At 31.6% G+C, this 22239-nt stretch overlaps 2 protein-coding genes across 2 annotated transcripts; both read right to left on the bottom strand.

Moving 5' to 3' along the window:
• Window positions 1-9321: 9321 nt before the first annotated feature.
• Window positions 9322-9769, bottom strand: Bm14090 (Uncharacterized protein; the record flags this gene model as incomplete). The annotated part of the gene is made up of 2 exons (XM_043074114.1): window positions 9322-9447; window positions 9761-9769. The coding sequence occupies 2 exons, from the start codon at window positions 9767-9769 to the stop codon at window positions 9322-9324; spliced, it is 135 nt and encodes a 44-aa protein (XP_042930048.1).
• A 5762-nt stretch (window positions 9770-15531) lies between these two features.
• Window positions 15532-17493, bottom strand: Bma-glb-19 (Uncharacterized protein; the record flags this gene model as incomplete). Its single annotated transcript, XM_043074115.1, has 6 exons — window positions 15532-15605; window positions 15800-15917; window positions 16196-16337; window positions 16508-16626; window positions 16857-16958; window positions 17479-17493. 6 exons carry the CDS (start codon window positions 17491-17493, stop codon window positions 15532-15534), a joined length of 570 nt encoding a protein of 189 aa, XP_042930049.1.
• Between the last annotated feature and the right edge of the window lie 4746 nt (window positions 17494-22239).

Genomic DNA, 22239 nt, shown 5'->3' on the forward strand with positions numbered 1-22239 from the left:
AGCTCGAATGTACGACTGAAGAACGATTACACAGGATTCAGTTGATGAAATCAATCGTCGAACCCCCACTCAACGTACAGCTTAGCTGATTAAACAACGACTATTAATCAATTGGTTTTTCGCTGAAATTTAGTCTATCCTTTCGTACTTTGAATGAAATTCAGATATTTAAACTTTCCTATTTTAATTCCCTATTTTCTTGATTACATCCCTTCACTGGCATAAAGAAAAACAGCATATTTCAAACAAGACTTTAGGAATTTATTGAAATTTCAATGGCTTCGAAGAGAGCTCGCGATGCACTAATAAATGTGCATTTTGCGTACTAGCAGTAGATCAACGATTGAATACTTCTAACAACTGAAAACAGTGAAGAAAAGAAAACATCTGAGTAAGAAAGACTGTAAAATTAGTGTAACGGAAAAGACTGAAACAACGCAATATGTGCTATTCCCTACATAACGTTATTTCAATAAAGTAATAAAAGCATGTTGGAGTGTAAACATCATCTGCTTTATATCCTCATCTATTCTTCATGGTCCGGTTACTACTAATTATTCACTTGTATCAGTCTTCTTACATACGTGGTTACAAAAGCTCTCAGATGTCATTTCGCTTTGTTTACTTCAGTGTATCAACTAATCTTTACTTATTAGATTATAGTGAATGGATATGAGTAAGTGTCATCTATGGTATATGAAAAAAAGAAAAAAACCTAATCATCACATATACTGACAAATGCTTATTTTAAAATCTCTCAAGAAACAAACACAGTAAGAGGGAAAAAAGACTGAAGTGAAAAAGAGTCCAGGATATCAACCATTTCAGAAATAAATCTGAACTTACTCTTCTATGTTGCTAAATTGTTATTGTGGCACAACAGGTCCCTTATGCACTCAAGCAATCAATCAGCCAGCAGCAAAATGTCGAGATAACAATGTATGATAATGAATGAATACAGCATGCAGTTTGTTCGAACGTATCAAAACGCACCTTTTGAGAAGGTTCTGTGTTTGCAACTTATTGCCCTGACATTATTCATTACTATCATGTGACAGTAATTAGAAGCGTTATTAGCAACCATCAATGTCATTATCACGTCATTATCATTGTGATGGATGTGACTGAGAAACTTATTTGTTTACTACAGTATTTCAAAAACATCATAATTTAAAAAACGATGTATCGATTGTTCTCTTGAAAAATAAGTAAATTATAAATTTATCGGTTTCGCATCTAATATTTTGATCCTATCTCTTACAATCTACTTTCAGTTAATTTTTTTTAACTAATTATTCCTTTCATTCGTTTTTTCCTATTTACGTTTCAGTAATTTCGAAAATTCTAATCAGTCATTTTGCTGTAGTTAAAAAATCAATTTTTCCATTTTTTTTGCAGTTATTAGTACTATTGAAAATTTTATTTTGTGAGGATAAATTAACCATTTTTAAATGATCCCTTATTCGTACGCTGAATTAATTTATTGGTGAGGGAAGCTGAAGATATTGATTAAGGAAGTGAGGTAATAGGAGCAAGAGGACATCACTGTTTCTGTTTTAGATTACATGGTGAAAACAACGAGACAGAAGAAATGACCAAGAGAAAGAAGCAACACCAAGTCATATTACAGATAATTTAGCTAATTTAATGAATATGTTCTCAGTCCCTTAGAGGTAATGAATAAACCATTCCACCAGTCATAAACACACTCTTCGTCATCCCAATTCTTATCGGTATTCAACCAGATTATCTACCAGTTAGTCGTTTTCTAGAAATATTAAAAAAAAGTCGTTTTCTAGAAATATAAAAAAAAAAACCGACATATTATTCAAATCTAGAAATGGTCCTCCAACAAGAATAGTCGTCTAATCACACTTATTAAATTTTCTGCTTACTCAAAATATGAGACTGAATTCCAATTTGTTTATTCTTCAACTCTCATCACTTTTCTATCCGTTCTCAGGGTCTGTATTTTGATAAGAACATCAGCTCGAAAGTTATAATTTAAGGATTCGATGTACTGAATTGTCTTCATTTCCTCCTGATGCTTTCATATCGCTTGACTTGACTGATTCTTTTATAGCCATTACTATTTATTACTGTTTGAATAATTTGCTTGATTCACTTTGTGTTAATAAGCTTTGCATTCACACTCTGTTCCTTATCATTTCACAAAAGTTATTTTTACTTGCCCACTCTTTCAGAATTATTTATGGTAACAAATTTCAAAAAAAGCTTGAAGATTACTCGAATTTTACACAAAAATATATTATGAAACACAGATATATGTCGTATGGAAGACGAGATAAATTAGAATTATAATGCAATCAAGAATCGAGACGTTCATTTTATTTGAGAGGACCATTTCGTTCATTTTTTATGGTTACCAACCAGAAACATAGTACTATTTATTTTAGTTAATTGTTTCATTTATGATATTTCAGCTTATATATATACCCACATTTTATGATTTCTGGTTGCTGTTTGCAAGCAAATCGAAAGCCAAAAATTTGAAATTAAGTAAAAAAGTAATTGCTCAGGGAGTAATTTATAACATTGCATTCAAAATTAAATTCAAAAGTAGAATAATTCATCTTTAAATGAAGGGAAATGTCTCAGGTTATCTGATGTACATTCAGTTACAATAATTAATAAGTATTTATTTACTTTAAGAACAAAAGTCCAACTAAATTTAACGTCAGATCATATGTGGAATTTTAATTCCACTAATGCATATTCTATATAAGTAATTCGTCCAACTCACCACTGTTCATTTTTCTCTTATCGCCTTCCTATTGAAAGAGTGACAGAAATCTAGCATCTTTCAGTTCAACAATAATTAATTGCTTGTGGTCAGATTTACGTGCATTGCATTACCAACTAATTATTAGGAAGAATGAGTACAACCTCGTTCTCACAACATGTTTATAGCAAACACTGCAAACTGAAGAAGGAGAAGTTTGAACTATAGGTGTGATCTCTACTACCATTTCGAAGATTTCGTGGCCATACTCTGAATACCCAAATGTTCCCAATACCCACAAGCTCAATGAAATTCTGGGACAAGTAGTAAATGAGACCGAATTTCATTTTGATGACTGTTTTGTTTTCCTCGTAGACATTTCAAGACCTCATCCGTAAACTTGAAGTGTTGAGAGTTATCTGGAATTTCTTTCAGCAGTACTTTTTTCTCTGTGGAGTAAAATTAAACGAAGTCGTGATATAAAAACAACACAATTTCTCACGCTATGTGGTTTCTATATTGGTTGTTGAGAACATGCTTGATGTTAATGTGAATATTACACCCTTGGAGACTCTATGAAGTATTCATAATGATGTCAGCAAGTCCTCAATACAATCTACAGCTTAGCATCTAGATAACTCTCCAACCTCATTGATATACCTTTTTGCTTTTCATCATTTCATTAATAATCATTCAGAAACTATAAACATCGCCCAACTTATATGCATGCAGAAGCTAAATTGAACTTAAAAGATGAGAAGAGAGCGCATCTAGATTAGAAATTTGTCAACTTCAGAACTAAAGTGATTTCTGCAATTAACAAATCATTCAATTTCACTATCAAGCCATTCGCTCAAAGGTAAAACGCCAATCTTTAAAAACATTTTATGACATTAAATTCTTCTCATTTTTGGAACACCTTAACTTAGATCCAGAAAAATGATAACAGAACTGCTATTTTTTGAAACATAACACTGGAATCTTATCAGCAGTGTTTGAAATTACAGATGTTTTTACTAAAATAACCACTATGGCTATAACTAAGATCTAGCGATTGCCGCAATATTACTGGAAATCATTTAGTATATGACAACAATCTGTAATAATTCGCTTGATGATGCTATTATTTTCACGAAAAATGTCAATGGCAGCAGCTGGAGAATTGAAAGAGCTCGGAAAGGGAAAATAGGCATTCGACAGTACGGTAACTGTCATATCGAATTACACAAAGTAATCGATCTGAATTAATGCGATGTGCTCCTTCTAGATGACATTTCACAAATTCATTTTGACATTCAATTGCTGATTAGAACATTTTTTAGAAAGACATTATTTCGGTAGTCTTATTATGCTCCTGCTGTCCTCAAAACCTTAAAGCAGAAAACGCTTGACTTGATGGAAAAGTGCAGGCTGGTAGATCTTTTCTTCCATTGACAATAAATCTTCGTTGGAAAAAAACTCCTTACACCATTTGGTAGAACTGTAAAACGGCACTTTTCCTTGTTGCTTTGAATTCGATAATATCATCTTCATTTTACACTATCAGAAAAGAGTACCACATCCCACTAATATTCTAATGATAGGGTTCATTCCTGATTCAAGTGACTCTCATAAGAATTAGTTAAGTGAATTAAATTTATTCGTAATTAATCCAACCTCACATAATTCAATTCAAGTTTTAATTATGACGACCGATTGATAGACTTCTTATATATTCTATGGTAATATCGGCAGCATAAAAGATTAAAACATAAAAGATTTTCCATTTATAGCGAAAACAACTTTAGTAAAATGAACTTAATTTGTGTCAAAAGACATGACAAAAGCTCTTATTTATTAAGGAGTATTTGTCAACTTCGAATTAAGTAGAGCAGGCATCACCTGAACGATCACTTTTCCTCCTACATCGAACATCATAAAAGGCGTGGAAGGATGGAAGATGGAATGAAGTAGTGATTCTCAGGTAATGCCACTTGAATACGTCTCTACATCCCTCTTTGTTCAACACTTCCAATATCTTCATTGACTCAATTCAAGTGATACAAAGATACGGGCAATATTAATATGGGCAGAAAGTTCCTCAACTACCATTGAGGCGTCGTAATACAACAACCATCATTAGATATATAAAATTCAAATCCCACAAATTTTCGGATTCCATAGCTACTTAAATCTTTGATTTTATATACTTCGGAAAAACAGGCAATTCATATATTATTAGTGGTTCAAATTCCCTGGATCATTCACTGCATTCATTCATTCATTCATTAACGCATTTTGAGCTATTCTACGAACAGGCCACACAGCCGTAATCCTTCACGACGTGTTTCTTCGATAACAGGCGATTAACGAGTATTTGGTGCTTCGAAAAGATCAATTTGCATAAATGTATCAACCACAATGGGAATATAACCAATAAAAAGTGTAAAACAATGCAAGTGTGTACTGTGTGACCTTTACAAAGAGTTGAACGGCAGCCTTTTAATCAATTCCTTTCTCATACTAATTAATGACAGTTATTCACTATAATACTGTCCACTCAGAAAAAAAATGATCAAATAGAGAAAATTTCCAGACACATTACTGATTTCAGCTCAAATTTAAGGTAAATTAAATTCCTGAAAATTTAACAACTATCATTCATGATGAAATAGTGTGAAATTTAAATCCAACATTTCTTCCTACCACTTTTGTTTTTGTCACTTTTCCAAGTATTCTATTTATAGAAACGAGGGAAAAACTGATTCTCACAGGACCTTACTTTATATGAGCTATGCATTCCATTCTATTTTCAACAATTTTTACAGGCTTTTCAGGTTCTTCAAACAAATGCGACATCACTTCTCAGCTATATTCAATGTTCTCTCAGTAGCAAATAAGCTACCCTGGAAAATGATTAAATGAATTACTCTCATAAAAATATCGAACTTTAAGGTAGCTCCCAGCAGATTTTTCTATCTCTTTCAGTTTCAGAACTTTATATTTAGCTTTAATATTTCAATACAAAGCATTATTTGAACTCAGTCGTAATTATCACTTTCTCTATGGCTTATATTTCTTAAACTTTCTAATATCAACTGCATTGCAGCCAATCTAATGATATATGGTGCTTAACAGCTCCAAAGAATCAATGAATGTTGAGAAGCAATTAACATCATTAACGGTAAGTTAATCAAGGTGTCAAATCAACTTAGAGATCCACATAGTTTTCCTCATCTTTTCTGGGAGTTAGAAAGGAAATGACATTTAAAAGATAAGGCATTAGATTGGCTCCATCGTGTTAGAAAGAAAAAAAGTGAGAATATTCCTAATATTTTAATAATCCGAATCAAATTACTTCCAAGAAGAAAAAGGCTTAAGTAAAGATGGAGAGAGGTCACTGTAAATTTCTTTCTTGAGCTCCTGCTTTGGCCTTCAACAATTAGAATGACAGATAATCGGTTCATCGGACCATTTCTCATTACAGTATAACCCAGTTCACTTTACTTCCTACGAATTTGTACCAAACAACCATTTTGATCTCATCTCCTAATTTGTTCACTTTAATCTCTATCGACGAATGGTTACTTATTGTGCATACATTGCTTAGCCTACTTCACTGATTCATTGCATTTGCTTGGAGAGGATTCGGATTAGTACCGAGTTCCAGCCACTGACCTCAGCAAAAATTTAGGTCAATTTGGGCGCATCCAAGAGAATTAGTTTGGGCATATCCAAACTAGTGATATATATTTCTTTTTTCGTCCACTACGTAATGTCTTGCATTAAGAGCCGATAACTAGAACAGAAGTCGGTTAAAAATAATCATAAACAAAAGCACTGGGTGGATTAATAAAGTGATTAGTATATATAATATGAAAAGGTCTGCTGTTGGGCCAAAACATAAACAGAAATTCAAAAATCACATATAAATCTTTATCAGACAAAATTTTAACTGTTACTACAATCAATTCATATTTGTGTCCAGTCTTTCCATCAGGCGATGGAAGAAGAATCATTAAACTTTATATTTTATTTCAAAGGGAGTCGTCTAAATTTCACCGAAATTTTCTTTTTTCTGAAGCACATTCCTTCTAATCCGTTTAACACTACTGACAATTGTTCAAGTTAATGTACACATATGTATTTAATTCTTATACCATCCGTCACCATCTCTTTCCCAATTATATACGATTTGTAACTAGTGAGACTAGCAATCAAAAGGGGTAGGTTAAATTCACGGCTTTACCTAATTTTGACCTCACTAATATTCCAGATGCTCTCAAATCCTCATTATTTTTTTTCCAGAATAATCTGGAATTTATGAAACGAAAGAAACTATAATTAAAGTGAGCTGAAAAAATATCCTAGTTGTTTAATACTAGTATATCTCTGCACTATATGCCATATATTGGCTACCTATATTAGCTATGGCAGCATAATAAATTAATCACATTTTATTACGGCTTGTGAATTTGCAATTAGAAAAAATGAAGATAACCGAAACCCGCAGCACTAATATTATTTTTACATCGGATTTAATATAAGGTCAATACTGATTTTAGTTACCGAAAATTATTTATAGGTAACCAACCAAAGTGAAAAAAAGAAAAAAAACTGGTTCTTAAGTCAAACAAAAAAATGAATTTGTTTACAGAATCATGTCCACATAAAAAAGGGAAAAAGAGAAGGTAGTATAAAAATGATTAGGCCTGATGACGTTCAGCAAATAAACTAATAACCATCAGGGAAGCAAATAAGACGCCAACATTAGTTATACAATATCCTCACTCAGTCATTGATCTTCCACGGACACAGTCCTCTTCTGATAAAATGATTTTCATGTTGCGTTTGCAGACCCTCCACGATGGCAAGAAATAAAGTAGAGAGGTGGCAGAAAGCGTGACTCTTAAGGTAAAATGACTCTTAAGCCATGACCAGTGTTAAAGGCGACCTCGGGCAGTGTCGACAAAGCGCTGCCATTTTAAAGTTACGCCTCGTTTCTTTAATTTCATTCTTTTGTGCGCACTTTCATGAGAATAAATATTGTCCTCAAAATAGAACGCAACAATTGAGCATTGCATATACATATATACATATATGCCCAAGAATTGCCCATTAAATGGGCAGAAACTAGTGACATTAAGCATTTTATGCTTCCTTGATTTTATCACTTCCGCACCAATTGAATCTCTTCCTGTTCTCGAACCCTCTTGAATAGACTATTTCCCTCTTTGTCTACTTATACTGTTTTCCTCTCTTAAATGATATCCAAAATGTTTTTTTTTTACTCAAAACAGAATAATTCCTTTGAATTGGTAACTAATCAAATTCGACAGGTGGGAAAGTTCTGTCAGAAAGTGAGTGGGTACAATGCTCGAAAGATTCAACCCATTTCTAAAATACAAAAGAGTAAGCTCACTATTTAAATAAATGAATATGTCATTTAAAAATCATAAATTATTTTACATAATTCCACATTCGTTGAAGTTTTAGCAGATAGTTCAGCAAAGTGATTAGCGCTTTGCTGACTAAACGTCAAGAGAGCGCTAATGAATAAAAAAGAAGAAATGGTTAGACTAGAATATGATTAAATATTGCGCATCCTAATGCTATACAAACGACATATAACAATAGGAATAAGGAAAATGAAAGCACATTATCCAAGGATTTTATGCAAAAATATGGAACCTTTCAGTTGCGTTTTTATCAAGAAGATTTCTTTTTTTACTGTAGCATAGGCAAGAAAAAAAACTGAAATGTAATTAGTCTTCTACATCAAGTAATTTTATCCTCCAAACCTAAACATCGTTCCTGTTCTTTTTTCTAGATTTGGCAGAAATTCAGAAATTAAACATTAAATACATTACAAATTTCCCAATTACAAAAAACAGATCTAATTCCTTTCTCAAATTACAACTTCCTCAAACATTTATCGAAAATCAGCTCAGTTGCATAAATTTATGGTTGAAATATTCTGTTACTGTTATTTGTCCTCTTCACACATAAATAAATAGGCAAATAAATAAATTAGACAAATAAGTAAATAAATTAGATAAACAAATAAATAGATCAATTGATTAGTTAATTAATATAAAGGAAGTGAACAAATAAATAAGTAAATAAACAAATAAGTAAACAAATAAATGAGTAATATAAATATAAGTGCAAAATAAACATAAATATATAAAAATAAACATAAATACAAATGTAAATATAAATCAATAGAAAGACAAAATATAAATATATGAATATAAATAAAAATACAAATATATAGACATATATGCATTTGAAAACATTATGACCAAACAGAAGACGAGCTACCTCAACAAAAGATAAGCGGAAACAGACAAACGAACATCTGGCTGATGACCCCTCCGAGATGAAAAACAAAGAGTTCCGGGAATAAAGATGGCATGCTAGAAGGTGAAGATGCGGTATAAACAAAGAAGGTCCAAGTTAATGCGATAGAAAGTTAGATGAAGTTAAATAATTAAATAAGCAATATAGTAACGGAAGCTAACCTTCCGATTCTCTTCCCGCAGATGCCATAGCAGCAACAGTGCGAGGGACTACTGCTAGATTCGATATTTTTTGATTCACGAACATTCGTGGAGCAAAAGGATGAGATACTCGTTGACATTTTCCGTAATTCGATATGAATGATGCAAACGATTGGTTTTTCTAACAATGAAAGTGATACTGTCTGTACTGAGGTTTGATTGCTATAGAATAAAATCGATGAGAAGTTGAAAATTTGAGACTTTTTACTTTCCGTCTATTTATCCTTCAAAGTTTTCTCCAGAATACACTCTTATTACTTGTTCCACTCGTTGAAATTAGAAAGATCCCAAGCAAACTGGAGTAAAACTAGCTTTAACGCTATTTTTATAAAACTGCTTGCTGCAAACAATTTTTTAAAGAGGTAGGGGAATAAAGAAACAGACGAAAATTCCACCAAGTAGGAATCCTATTAAAACGAAACCGATTTTTAACCTTGGCATAAATATTTGCTGAGGTCAAAGAGTAAGCACCTACCTTTGTCATACGAAGTCGGAATATGATTTATGTCCTGTCTGATAACTTGACTGCTTAATTCACCTCGACCTCATCGATTCCATTCACACTCAAATAGGAACATTTTCTCTTCCCAGCAATGCATTCAGTTTGAGATTTGGATCTAATCCAGCATGATCTAACATTTTTAACTCTACTAAAAAATCCAGAAGAAATAATTATTCTCAGTAATATCCTCTATGAATATAATGATCCTAGTCCCAAAACTTTTTACTTTTAATAGAGATCCCACGATGAACAAAAATTAAAAATGAAATATAATTCGCCAATTTTTGACGGAAAGATCAAAAACAAAATAGCAATGACAATCAAGAATGAATTACGAAGAATGTTCAGCCATAATTAATTACCTCCACAATTCGAGATTTGCTTCCATATTTTAAAAGGAATTTGTGCAGCATAAAACCATTTATAATTGTTAATTATTTACAAGATTCTGCCTCACCTGTTTGTCTCTTCAACTTTCAGCAAATATGTTTATCAAAAAAAAAACTAAACTCGTATGTCTATTCTAGGATTGATTATAAAAACATTTAGATAATAAAATGTCAAGTCCAAACTGATCAAAGAAGAAACTTTGTAGTAAATGAAATATAACATAACTACTCATTTCATTTTTATTTGTAACTATTTTGAGTTAGTAGCTATTAATTTTTCTTTTCTTTTTTTTCTTCTTTCGACAACAAAGACAATTCCATATAAGATTAATAAGATTCTTAAAGTGGAATTATTGATCACTTCGAAAATTATTTTTAAAATTTTAAGAATATATAGCAGAAAGTTTAGACAAAAAATGAAGCGTGCATTCTAATCAAATGCAATTTATATTTTAACACTTTTCTACGAAAAATCAACTTAATTGAGGAAATAAAATGACCTATAATATTTGTTTCAAAATGATTGTACAATGCCCCCTCAATCTCTTCTCTCCTTCTCCAAGAAAGGAAAATGATAACGAGCTTTACAGCACCGTTAATGAAGCCATACCAAATCAGCATTTCATGCTTCAAACTGAAATAGATAAGAACAGACACAGATATATATATATATATATATATATATATATATATATATATATACATAAACAATAATCCAATAATACCTCTATTATAGTACTCCTACTTGGTATTCTAGATTTACCACTCCACTTCACCACAATTTAATTTAAATGAAACCCTTTCACGCTGTATTAAAAACTATCAATCACCGCTAATTTTAATTTACAATTTACACATATACTTAAGATGTTTATAACTTTAAGCAATTCCCTTTAATAAAACTGACAAGATATTTGCATAATAAAATACATCATTGGGATAAAATGATTTCTACACTAAACGAAAATTTTTTAAAAGTAATTAGAAATTGTTGGATATGTATAGCATCAACAGCATGAAAATAATAAGAGTTCAAATATTTCATTCGATGTTTTTAAAATTGTCAATTTCTGAAAAAAAATTTCCTGCACTGTTTAAACGACTTAAAACATAATTCCTTTACTCTAAGGAAGTGCCATTAGAAAATTCCTTTATGATTAAATTTTCTCTTAAATGAATTTTCATGTGAAGTCTGTATTCTTTGCCCTTAATTATCAAGTATTAGTTTGCTAGCTGTGGGAACTTATCGATCTTCACAATGGTCACAGTATTTCGCCTTTTGTGTGTGCCTTGCGCTGAATCGATGTGGGAAATGACTTGGGATTTTAAAGAAACGTCAGAAGTTTACTGATTAAACTGATCAGCCATTTAAATTGAATAAAACTAAGTAGTAAATCAAATATGGAATTAAAGTGGAAGTGATAGTTTACCATCACATCGGATATAAAACAACGAATTTGATTTTCGAGATAGATTCTTCTAAAATTGTGTTAAAGTATGAATGATGATGGAAGATTAAAATTAGTACCAAATAAAATTGAGCTAGGAAAGATGCAGTTTATGTTAAAAATCAGTGAATAAATGGAAAAAAAATCGATCAAACTAAAAAATTTCAATTTCAAATTCTGTTTGTGCACATGAAGAAAAAATTTTAATTTCAAAAAATAAAAAATAAAACTAACAATGGATTTGACGAATTCCAATAAAGATTAGGCAAACGGCGTGCAATTGAGAACTTCAAATTACAGAATATCATGAATAAGTGAATAATCGTAATGATGAGTGATGATGGTTCTGTCCACATTACATACATATAATACGGACAGCACTTCCACGCGCAATATCGTATTTTCTTGTGGCCTTTTCACTTTACTTGATGACTCCCTGGAGTAACCGTTCGTGAAATTAAAAGATGGCTCGCTGTTTTTTTAATTTACTAAACGAAAAAACTGAGCACTAAAACAGCACTTCCATCTGCAAGTGCTTATCGGATTAAGAAATTTGTAAGACTCCAGTTCTCAATATACTTATCACATTTCCATAAATTAAGAGAAATGTGCAGTGAAAATGTGAGAGGATAGCTTCGACATATCACACCTCCAATATAATTCACTCGTAATACGGTGAAATAAGCATAATAAAATAGCATGAAAGAAGCAGTAAACATCAAACAGAATATCAATTACCGTACTTGGTGAAAAACAACAGTTTGTATTTCCTATATCTCGAAACAAGTATCCTACACCTCAGTACCGTATGCTTACCGGTACAAGAGGGAAAGGAATAGGAAGAAGTTGTGAGAATTTAGGAATCTGCGGCCAAAGGACTATTCAGTCTTTCAAATTCAAACTGTCCTGCAATGTTTCTGAATTCAGTTTAATTACTATCCAAATCAGTACAATTGACCTTGCAGTAAAAATGATAGAGAATGAAGTTTTCATGGACATATAGATGTTCTACAAATGAGTATTCATCCTCAAGAGTGAAATTGGCTCACTTTATTTCAATGTCATTTTTTAGCTCAACTTACTGCTTAACGCAGAAACAAGGTTATGAAAATAATGAGCAACTGCGCTTCTTAGTCCCGCATAAATTATGAATATAAGGATAAAATGAACAATTTCTCATTCACTGTTAAGCACTACTGCATTGTAATCGTTTCATGTGCTGTTGTATTTCGGAAACGTTCGAGCGTTTATCATAAATAAATAGTTATAGGAATATGTCACAGAGGACATATGGCGCAACTAAGAAAGGTAACGTTGTCAAAGAGTCAGTGATAAGCAATATATGCTTCGTTCTGTCAAAATGATTCGGGAACTGTTTAAAAATAGTTTTGTTGAATGAGTCGTCACTGAATACTTCTTAAACCCCGAGATCAGCAGAATGAACCGTTATCTGAATCAAAGTACTAGAATCTTTCTTTTTCCCTTTAACACTCCCCGCTCCCTTTCCTCCTTTATACTCCTGCCGGATTGTACTAACTTCATTTGGTGAAAAGACTAGTGCACATACATACACAGACACATACACAAATAATATGAGCAGATTTAGCAAAAGGAGCGGTAGGGAAGCGATATTGCCGCAGTGACAGGAACAGAAATGGGCGGCTCGATCCTTTCCTACAACGCCGCCTTCACTTTTATTATAATTATTGGGATGGGTGGTGTTGGTCACTTTTCCCGCCCTCTTGTCAGTATTCTTCTTTTGATGAAGAATGGCATTTCGGAGGTGATGGGAGCTAGCGGTGTATCCTTCATTCCAGGTGTCGGCTTTGAGTTTCCCTTAGGGTTCTATTCTGAGGCAGCAATATCAGTTACTCAAATTTTGATTCCAACAACTTGTCACCAATATCTGCTGTGTGCGCTGAAGTTGAATATCAAATGAAGACAAGATTCTGTAGAAATGAGATTCTAGCAATGAACAAATTCCAGATTTAATGCAAACATTGTATACGATGGAAAGCCTGACTAAACATCAGTTTAATAAAGCTGTTTCTGCTCCTGAGCAAAAAAAATATGAATCGTAATACAAATGTAAACTTATGGAATGGAAAGATGCTTCAGAAAAAATATCTTGTCGTAATAAACAAGCATAAGTTGTAACAGAACTGGGTTCCTCCACGTTTTCAGTTTGTTCTGGGCTTAGGTGCAATATATAATACTTATCGACATAAGTACAGCGATGGATAAGATGAAAGTAGTGAAGTGGTGTTGTTGGTCTGTTTACACAATTGGAGTAAAATACTGTGTTGTGACTCGAGTGGTTTCTTTCTGGTCAACATTTGAAAAAGAGTGCTATCCAATGTCATCTTCAACAAAGAATCAGATTTTTGAAGCACTCCTGCAGACAACTTCTTCCACCATATGAGAATAATGCACGAATAGAAAAATTCTTTTTTAATGTGAAGATTTTTGATTTCGTGTCGAATCCAATCCTCCCCAACAATGCTATTGACTTTCCTTACCTTTGGGAATTAACTTCCTATCAGCTCTCAAAGGATAAGGCAAACTGAGACAATTTTGATCATCTGCTACCTTCAGCAAGACAGCATCAAAATTTTTATCTCATTAAACATAAGTAGAAATTTATTTATTAAGAATCACTTGCAAGTAAATTACACTCTGATGTCTTCAAAGTTCAAAATTTCAAATGCTTTTCAACTTGAGATTCAACCCTACAAATGATTTTTTTTTATTATTTATGACAGGTAAATCTGTTTTGCTATTCCATTATATCCATGTTAATGGTGAAATAAAATTTCCTGATTTGTAACTGCTGCTTTGAAAAAATAAGAATAATAAACGTCAGCGCTATTAAGTGATGAATTGAAATGTGGTTTAGGTTCTTTTGGACTGTTAAAATTAAACATAAATACCTAATGTGTCTAGCTCAAGATAGTTAAACAGCTCGTTATTTTTTTTTAAAAAATCACTTCTACAGTGAACCACAACAGTTATATTATTGTTCAGCTGCATATCTCTTTTCCTGAGACTTCCATTTTTTCATAGAATATCTGTGAGAAACAGAATATTTTCCATAGAATATCAGAGAAACTCTTTCTCAGGAAAGTTTCAAAAAAGCAGAGTCGAATGATTTAAACAAAGCTGATTTTATTCACCCGTTAGACATTTTTTCAGTTTAATGGTTATGGGAACCTTAAATAGAATAGATGAATGGCATTCTTAATCAAGTTAAATGCAAATTGCTTCTCAAATATTATGATCAACAAATTTTAATTAGTTACTGATAATTCTGAATGCGCAGATGAATTAGTTATTAACATATTTCGGTATTCCAATGATAGGAAGAAGGAATTTTTCAGCTCAGTGCAAAGTTTCTATAATTTATTAGTGGATGAGAACATTCAATAGAACAGTCCATAAATGACATCTGAAATTTATAATAATCACGTCATACACTTCAATAAAGTCGCTTATCTGTAACAATACAGTGCAAAAAATTGGAGAAATAATTGATATTGGAAAAATATTCAGAATTTTGGATAAGTGGAAACAGTTGGTGTTTTTGAAATTGAATGGTGCGTAGTGGCGAAGTGAATATCAAGATGGAAGTTTCAAAGTTCAAAGTCATTAATTAATAAACGTCTTCATTTTGTATTTCGGTTTTCATCAGTTAGTTCTAAACTTGTTTCTTAGTTTTTTTTTTTTTTTTTTTTTTTTTTGTGCAATTGGAATGTATATATTTATGTAAAAGTTATCAACATGTATCGGACAGGGTACTCATTGAATTTATTTTTTTGTCAGACAGTCAAGATATTTCATAACAATGCCGGATGGATCACATAATATTAACCTTAGTGGCTAAAAGGAAAATTTGAAGTGGGAGAATGAATCAATCACCTCGACGAATACGTGAAAACAACCATCTGATGAACTGGTAGTGTACAGGCATTCGTGCAAAATTCGCTGAAAGTATTGTACCGGTCACACCGATTGTTCCTTTACCACCTATGCTCATTTAAATTAAAATACATAGCGGGTAACACATGATGGCAAACAATTTCAAAATTATTTAGGACAACTGATTCATTTGTTCCTGGAAGGTAATTTTCATAACAAATCTCGTTTTATTAATATAATCTTAATTATGTACTGCTGACCTGGGTTTTTGGCTGATGGTTGTGGAATCGGGGGTATCACAGATAATTTCGCTCTGGATGCTACTTCTGCTTGAACATCTAACATTGATCGATCTGCTATATTTGTTAGATATCCTCGCTGAAAATCACACCTCTTTATTTCTATGCTGAAAAATACTATACCTGATAATCGATTAGTACTCTTTTATCTATAAATTCAACAAACTATGAATGTTGATCTCAGTATATTATACATATCAAATTTCCTCCTATTAATTTAAAACCCAATCCAAAATTCCATAATCTTTGTTGCTGCATTAAAACGAAGCAAAAAATTTCAGGACACGAAACCTGAAATATTTTATGCCTAATTTCTTAGTATCTTCCTTACATGCATTAATTTGAAATGTTTCAAACCTTAATTCTTTCACAAATCCCTGAAATCAGATGCCTCCATAAAATGACCACATTGTCTACATCTGTATTATTCCAACGATCCGCTTTTGAACTAAGCAGTGCTAATCGTATGTGATGTATTGAACATTCCAGAAATACTGACCTTTTAACACATGCTTTATTTTAAAATAAAGAAATGTAATTTTCAGCAAAATAAGAACTTAGTGATTTAATTTTTTGAGTAACTGTTCCATTTAGAATCATACATCTTATACAGCTATGATAATATTTCTAATTCAATAATTTTATTGCTAAAAACAAGAAAATTCTTACCAATAGTACAGCCGGAAGCCACTGCTCGATTCAAGCTTACCGTGTCTTCGTCCTAAATTATCCAAAATTGGATCAAATGCTTTCAGATCATCTAGGCTATTTATACCGCTTTCCAGAACCTGTAATGGCGCAGCAGATGATGGTTGGAACTGTCTCGCTTTCTCTAATAATTCTTTCCAGTAGTATAATGTCATAAAGTCGTGTTTTTCGTAGGATTTCTGGAAGTAATTTGTTCACAAACACTTATCTCAATCCATTGGATTAGAGATCTTTCGGCATCACTAATACCATTGATATATTATTTTAAAAAAGTTAGAAAGAACTATTTCATTAAAGTTGAGTCACTTACCTGGATGAAGCGAAGAGCTTGAAAAACAAAATCGTTATTCTTCTTTTTACAGTTGTTCAAATCCAAATTCATGAAAGAAAATAACTGCCGAGCTTCGGGACACTAAAACATTTTATAATGTAATTAATTGCAAACAGTGATCAATTGCACACAGAATCATTATTCTTCCCTCCACTCAAGGATGAATAAGTGAAGTTGAAATGGCATTTTGTGTTTTTTTTTGATCTTTAATAATTCTGCTTTTTTATCATTAGCTCATCCTCACACTACTCGTCTTTTTAAATAGAAAGCAAAAATATATGTGATGTATCCGAATGCACACAGCAACGTAATACAGGTAAAACAATCATCTCAAACTATATTTTTTTCACCGATGGTATCCAGATAGGTGAGAAAACTGTTGAAAATAGCCAAGATACTATGAAGATTAAGAAATAATGTTGACAACAATTATAAAAAATTTTAAACTGTTTTGCATTCTCATCATTGTATTTATTGGTTTATCAATATCGTCTTTTCTCTAAGATAATGGAGCAATTAAATCCTGAACTTCTCTCAAAACCCATCTCGAGATGATGGAAGCTACTTATAACAATTGAAATGTATGAATATATGGAGATACCTGATCAAAAATCATCCTGTAAATGTTGCAAGCAATTTCCTGCTTTTCTGTTTTCATTGTTTTCCAAGATCTCCTCAACAGTCGGCTCTCGGCATCATCGAAATCATACCATCTTTCCAAACTAGAAATAACCGTTTTCACATATGCCAAATGTAGTGTTGCTTAAAATGCTTGTGAAGGATTTTCTCACAATTTCTCCTTTACAGTTGTATATATATATTGTTTTTTTCTCATCGATGGTATCCAAATAAATAAGAATTAGAATGCTGTATACCTTTATATATTATATATTTATTTAAATTCAGAAGGAAGCAAGAAAAACAATCAACACTATAAGTTGTAACAGATATATTTGGTGATTAACAGATACTGTCTCATCATATAAAATTGTTTGAATGATGATACCTGCAAGTAATATCTTCTTTTTGTTTACAATATGACATATTGATTATGATAAGAAAATAAGACGGTTAGTTTAATAGATATTGGTAATATGTATTGGTAAACTGAACCTGAAATAATATCAATATCTTTGCAAATAAGTACCAACTTAAAAGTATTGCAATGGCGCCACTGGTTAGTTTCGCAACTACACATAACTCAATGTTAATTAATAGTAAATATTTGAAATGAATTTAACAAAACTATCAATCATTGATCTTAACACTCAATTTTTCAATTTAGAACTTTTACCTCTACAACTCTGACTAACACTTATCAGTCTTGCAAGATTAAAGAAAACTGCATTTTGGAACAAAATTGCAAATGGTATCTGTATTTGAATTGTCCGTTAACTGCTCTTCAAATGCAGAAATCTAGGGTCTGAAACATGAATTTAATTTGATAAACATCATATCAACAACCACTCACATAATACACATTGCATTATGAAGGTGAAAAGATTCATTGAAAAACTATTTGCGATCCTTAAAGAGACTTCATCAGTGATGATTTATTCACACATCTGGCTAGAAATAATGGAAAAAGCCTGGAAATCAATGCAATGGAGTTGCAGAAAGCGCAAACTCCTGATATGCCTGTGACTGAGAGAACAAAGTTCGGTAAAGGTTAGATAAATTTGCAATTTTATGATTAGATTCCAACTGAAAGAGAAAAAAGCACAATTGTATCTTGAAGATAAATTACAAAGTAATTTGTCCTATTGTGTTGATTAACCATCTGCAGCAAATATTCGGGAGCCATTCTTCACAAAAAAAATTTACGATTGGAATCAAACTGGAAAAGGAAGAATAATAGTATGAAGTTACGAAAATGACATTGTAGGAGATAAGCGAAGAGAATTAATTGGGAAAGATTAATTAACCATATTTCATTAAGTAATATTTTCAATAGTCATTAAATCGATGTAGTATTGCTTCAGGAGTTTTTTGTTTTCTCAGGAATTTTTTGCTTTCAACAAATTCTATGGAATAATAAACTTATCATCAATATCATCATCATCGAGGTTGTATTTATTATGTACTGTATACTATACATATGCTGTCGAATTTAAACTAATAAAATAAAAACTTAAATATGAAGTAGTAAAATAAGAGATATATTATACTGTTCAATATGTTTTGAAGTATTGCATAGACGAGCTGACAAATGCATTTTTCGTAGGCTTGGCTGCTATTTGCGAGAGTTCTTTTCTCTTCTCTTCTTTTTTGCTTCTTCCTCACACCATAAGATTAAATTAATAACCATAATTCCTTTAGACCATCTTACTTAAGATAGAGGTGGTTATCCAAATTTTCGTTGCTTTCAATGTTATTGGCACTTGTTGTGCATATTTGAAGGAAAATTCCTTTCTGTAAATTTTGTGTTCCTTCTCCGTCATGTTTTATTCTACCGTACAAAGATTTAAACTAATTATAATAAAGGTTTAAGTATCAAAATCTGATTTTTTTTTTCAGAAAGGACCAGAATCAACCGTCTCCATTGATCAGCGGCAAAACTGATAGTAATAAGGATAGAAAACATTTGAATGACTGAACTGATAACTCTGTAGATAAATAAATTACAATATTGTAGAACTGTTATAAAGGAATAATGTTATAGAAGTAACGGTATTAGAGAACGAAATGATTTCATACCAATATTGTCATTTCAATTATGTTACAGATAAATACGAAATCCATAACAACGGTTAACTACTCCAGAAGACTATACGAAAGCCAAAAATAAGTTATGGATACGGAGCAATGGAATAAATTGATTCGATTCGCACATAATGATAGTTAAGTTTTCAAAATAAATAAATAGTTAAGTTTTCAGGATCCTTAACGTAAAGCAACTGAAGAAATAAATCCAAAAATTTGCTGAGTTTCAGATCTCTTTTGAGAATCAACGGTGAAAACTATGGAAATGAAATTTTTTCATTTTCCTCTTAAAGAGAAGATGATAACGGAAATAAGACTACGAATCATTAAATTAAAACCAAAAAAAGACACTTAAGAAGGGCGAACAAGACGAATTGCTTCAGTAACTTCTAAATTTCATTTTAAGTTTAGGACCCAAGAATAAGATTTTCAGGGCCGGGTCTGAAAAAATAGGGTCAGTTAGTGCAGACTGGTAATATTAACAGTCAGTTCTCATCCTTCTGCCCACCCTTCATCATCTCATTTCCCTTTCGCTTGTTCTTCGTTTGTCTAAAAAAGATTTCATTTTAAAGCCTGCATCAGAATCCTAGCATTGATTCTTCTAAGTTTTAACCTGGCTCATCTATGATATCATATAAATGATATATTTTGCTAAAAAGATAAGTGTATAATTCCTCACTGAAACATTTTACTAAATAAGGGAACTAATCTGTTCTTGTCTTGTAAAATGCATTATTTTTTTTCATCCAAAAGGATAAAAAAAATAGGGTAAAAAAATCCACGCTTAGCTTTTTTTACGTAAAGCCATAAATTATTAACTAGATAAGTGATTGGCTACAGAACTAGAAATCAGAAAAATGAATAGAATTTTCCGAGAAAGTTGGTGTCGAGAAACCTTTTATTTTTGAGTAATTCCATTGTTAAAGTTATCACCTTAAAATTTAGGATTTTCGACCTAGTTTCCCCTTTTTCTTGAGAATTTCCTCAGTGGATGAATGAATAGATAAGTAGATCTTACCTCAGCTTTGCTGAAATTACTTCTGCCTATAATTATATTTAAATGAAAAAATCAATATATGGCATTCAGAAAGAGTTATAAAAAAAATGCATTATTCTCAGGTGCCGGTTGTGCGTCAACCAAGTCTAATTACTTTTGCTGCACTATTAAAATGAAAAGCATTGTTTTTGAGCAGATTTTATCTCCCTTAATGAAAAAGTTCAGTTAAAAGATTAGAAGAATTATTTTGATGCTTATGTTTCATCAAAACAGCTGAATGGATAAAATAATACAAAAAGTCGTTAACTGTGAAATCAATTAATAGATATAATAAACATTTTAATAAATTTTAATAAAACTAATACATTTAATAATATAAGCGATGACGAATTTACTTCTTTACAAAATAGCATTTACCAGAAAATGCATTTTTTCAGTAACATTCCTACCACTTATATGGGATTAATCAAGTATTTCAAGTTTTCCAACTTTTTGTTGACGATGTTCGTCTTGGCCTAATGATAATTCGTTTAAGATCTAGCTTAATTAACCACCAGTGGAGAGCAACGGCGTGGTTCCCACTTGCTGGTCCATGGCTTCATTTGTACCTAAATGTAGATGTAGATTAAATAGGTTGTTGGCATTATCGGTTATTACTCAGTTTTTTTCGAGTGAGAATTTGTCGAGTGCAGCATGTAGTAATTTAAAAGAATTAAGTTTTAAAATTGTTCCAAAACTTCCAAAAGGAATACTCTAGAGACATTCCTGAATTACTTACGTATGGACAACTCACTCTCATCCAGCAAAAATATTTGAAATAATTCTGTCCGCAAAATCAATATTATTCAATGACTGCTGAACTCATCAAATTATTTTGCCTATCAATTTACTTCACTGTCATATGAAAATGAATGAATGTAAATACTGACTAATAACTTGGATGTAAAGATAATTCACTTACAAAGTTTTTAAAAACAAATTTTGTGATTGTAAAATTTGAAACATAGTAGTTTTGAAGCATATATTCACTTTTCCGATAAGTTTGCTTCAGGAAAATGAATATTTTCCTGGCTTCCAGTTTTGTCGCCAAAACATAATCCAAAAATTTGTGTTATTCAGACATCTATTGAAACTGAACAAGGAAATTATTTTAATTGTGCTCGAATTTCTATACACTTTCATGGGTGTCAGGAAAATAAGGCATTGTACTGCTTTTTAAAATAACTTAATTTGTTTATTTTACTTGTCATATTAAATATCGCGCAATTTTTACAATACTTATTTTAAATTTGATAGTGTGGTTGATTCATTCGTAGAAGTTTCTGGATATCTCACCGTTTAAAGTGTCTTAATTTCTATTTGCAAAAAAATTAATTTGACCTTTACTTTACAATGCCGTAATCTATTAACTTTATTATCCTGATTTCGGAACATATGAGAAATTAAACAGCTATAAAATGACAGAATTATACGAAATCAAATCTATGGGATGTTTCACACTTAAAGGAGAAATAAGTGGATTTTTGACAATACCACTTTTTCAAAAAAAAGTTGTAAAAATTTGGCTCAATTTCATTTTTAGTAAGTATTGTGTATAATACTTTACGTTATGTAGAAAATTTCCTTGCAGCATTATCTTAATTTGTTTAAAAGATGGATTCT

Source organism: Brugia malayi (assembly GCF_000002995.4).
Source record: "Brugia malayi strain FR3 genome assembly, contig: Bm_v4_ChrX_scaffold_001, whole genome shotgun sequence".
Taxonomy (NCBI): domain Eukaryota; kingdom Metazoa; phylum Nematoda; class Chromadorea; order Rhabditida; family Onchocercidae; genus Brugia; species Brugia malayi.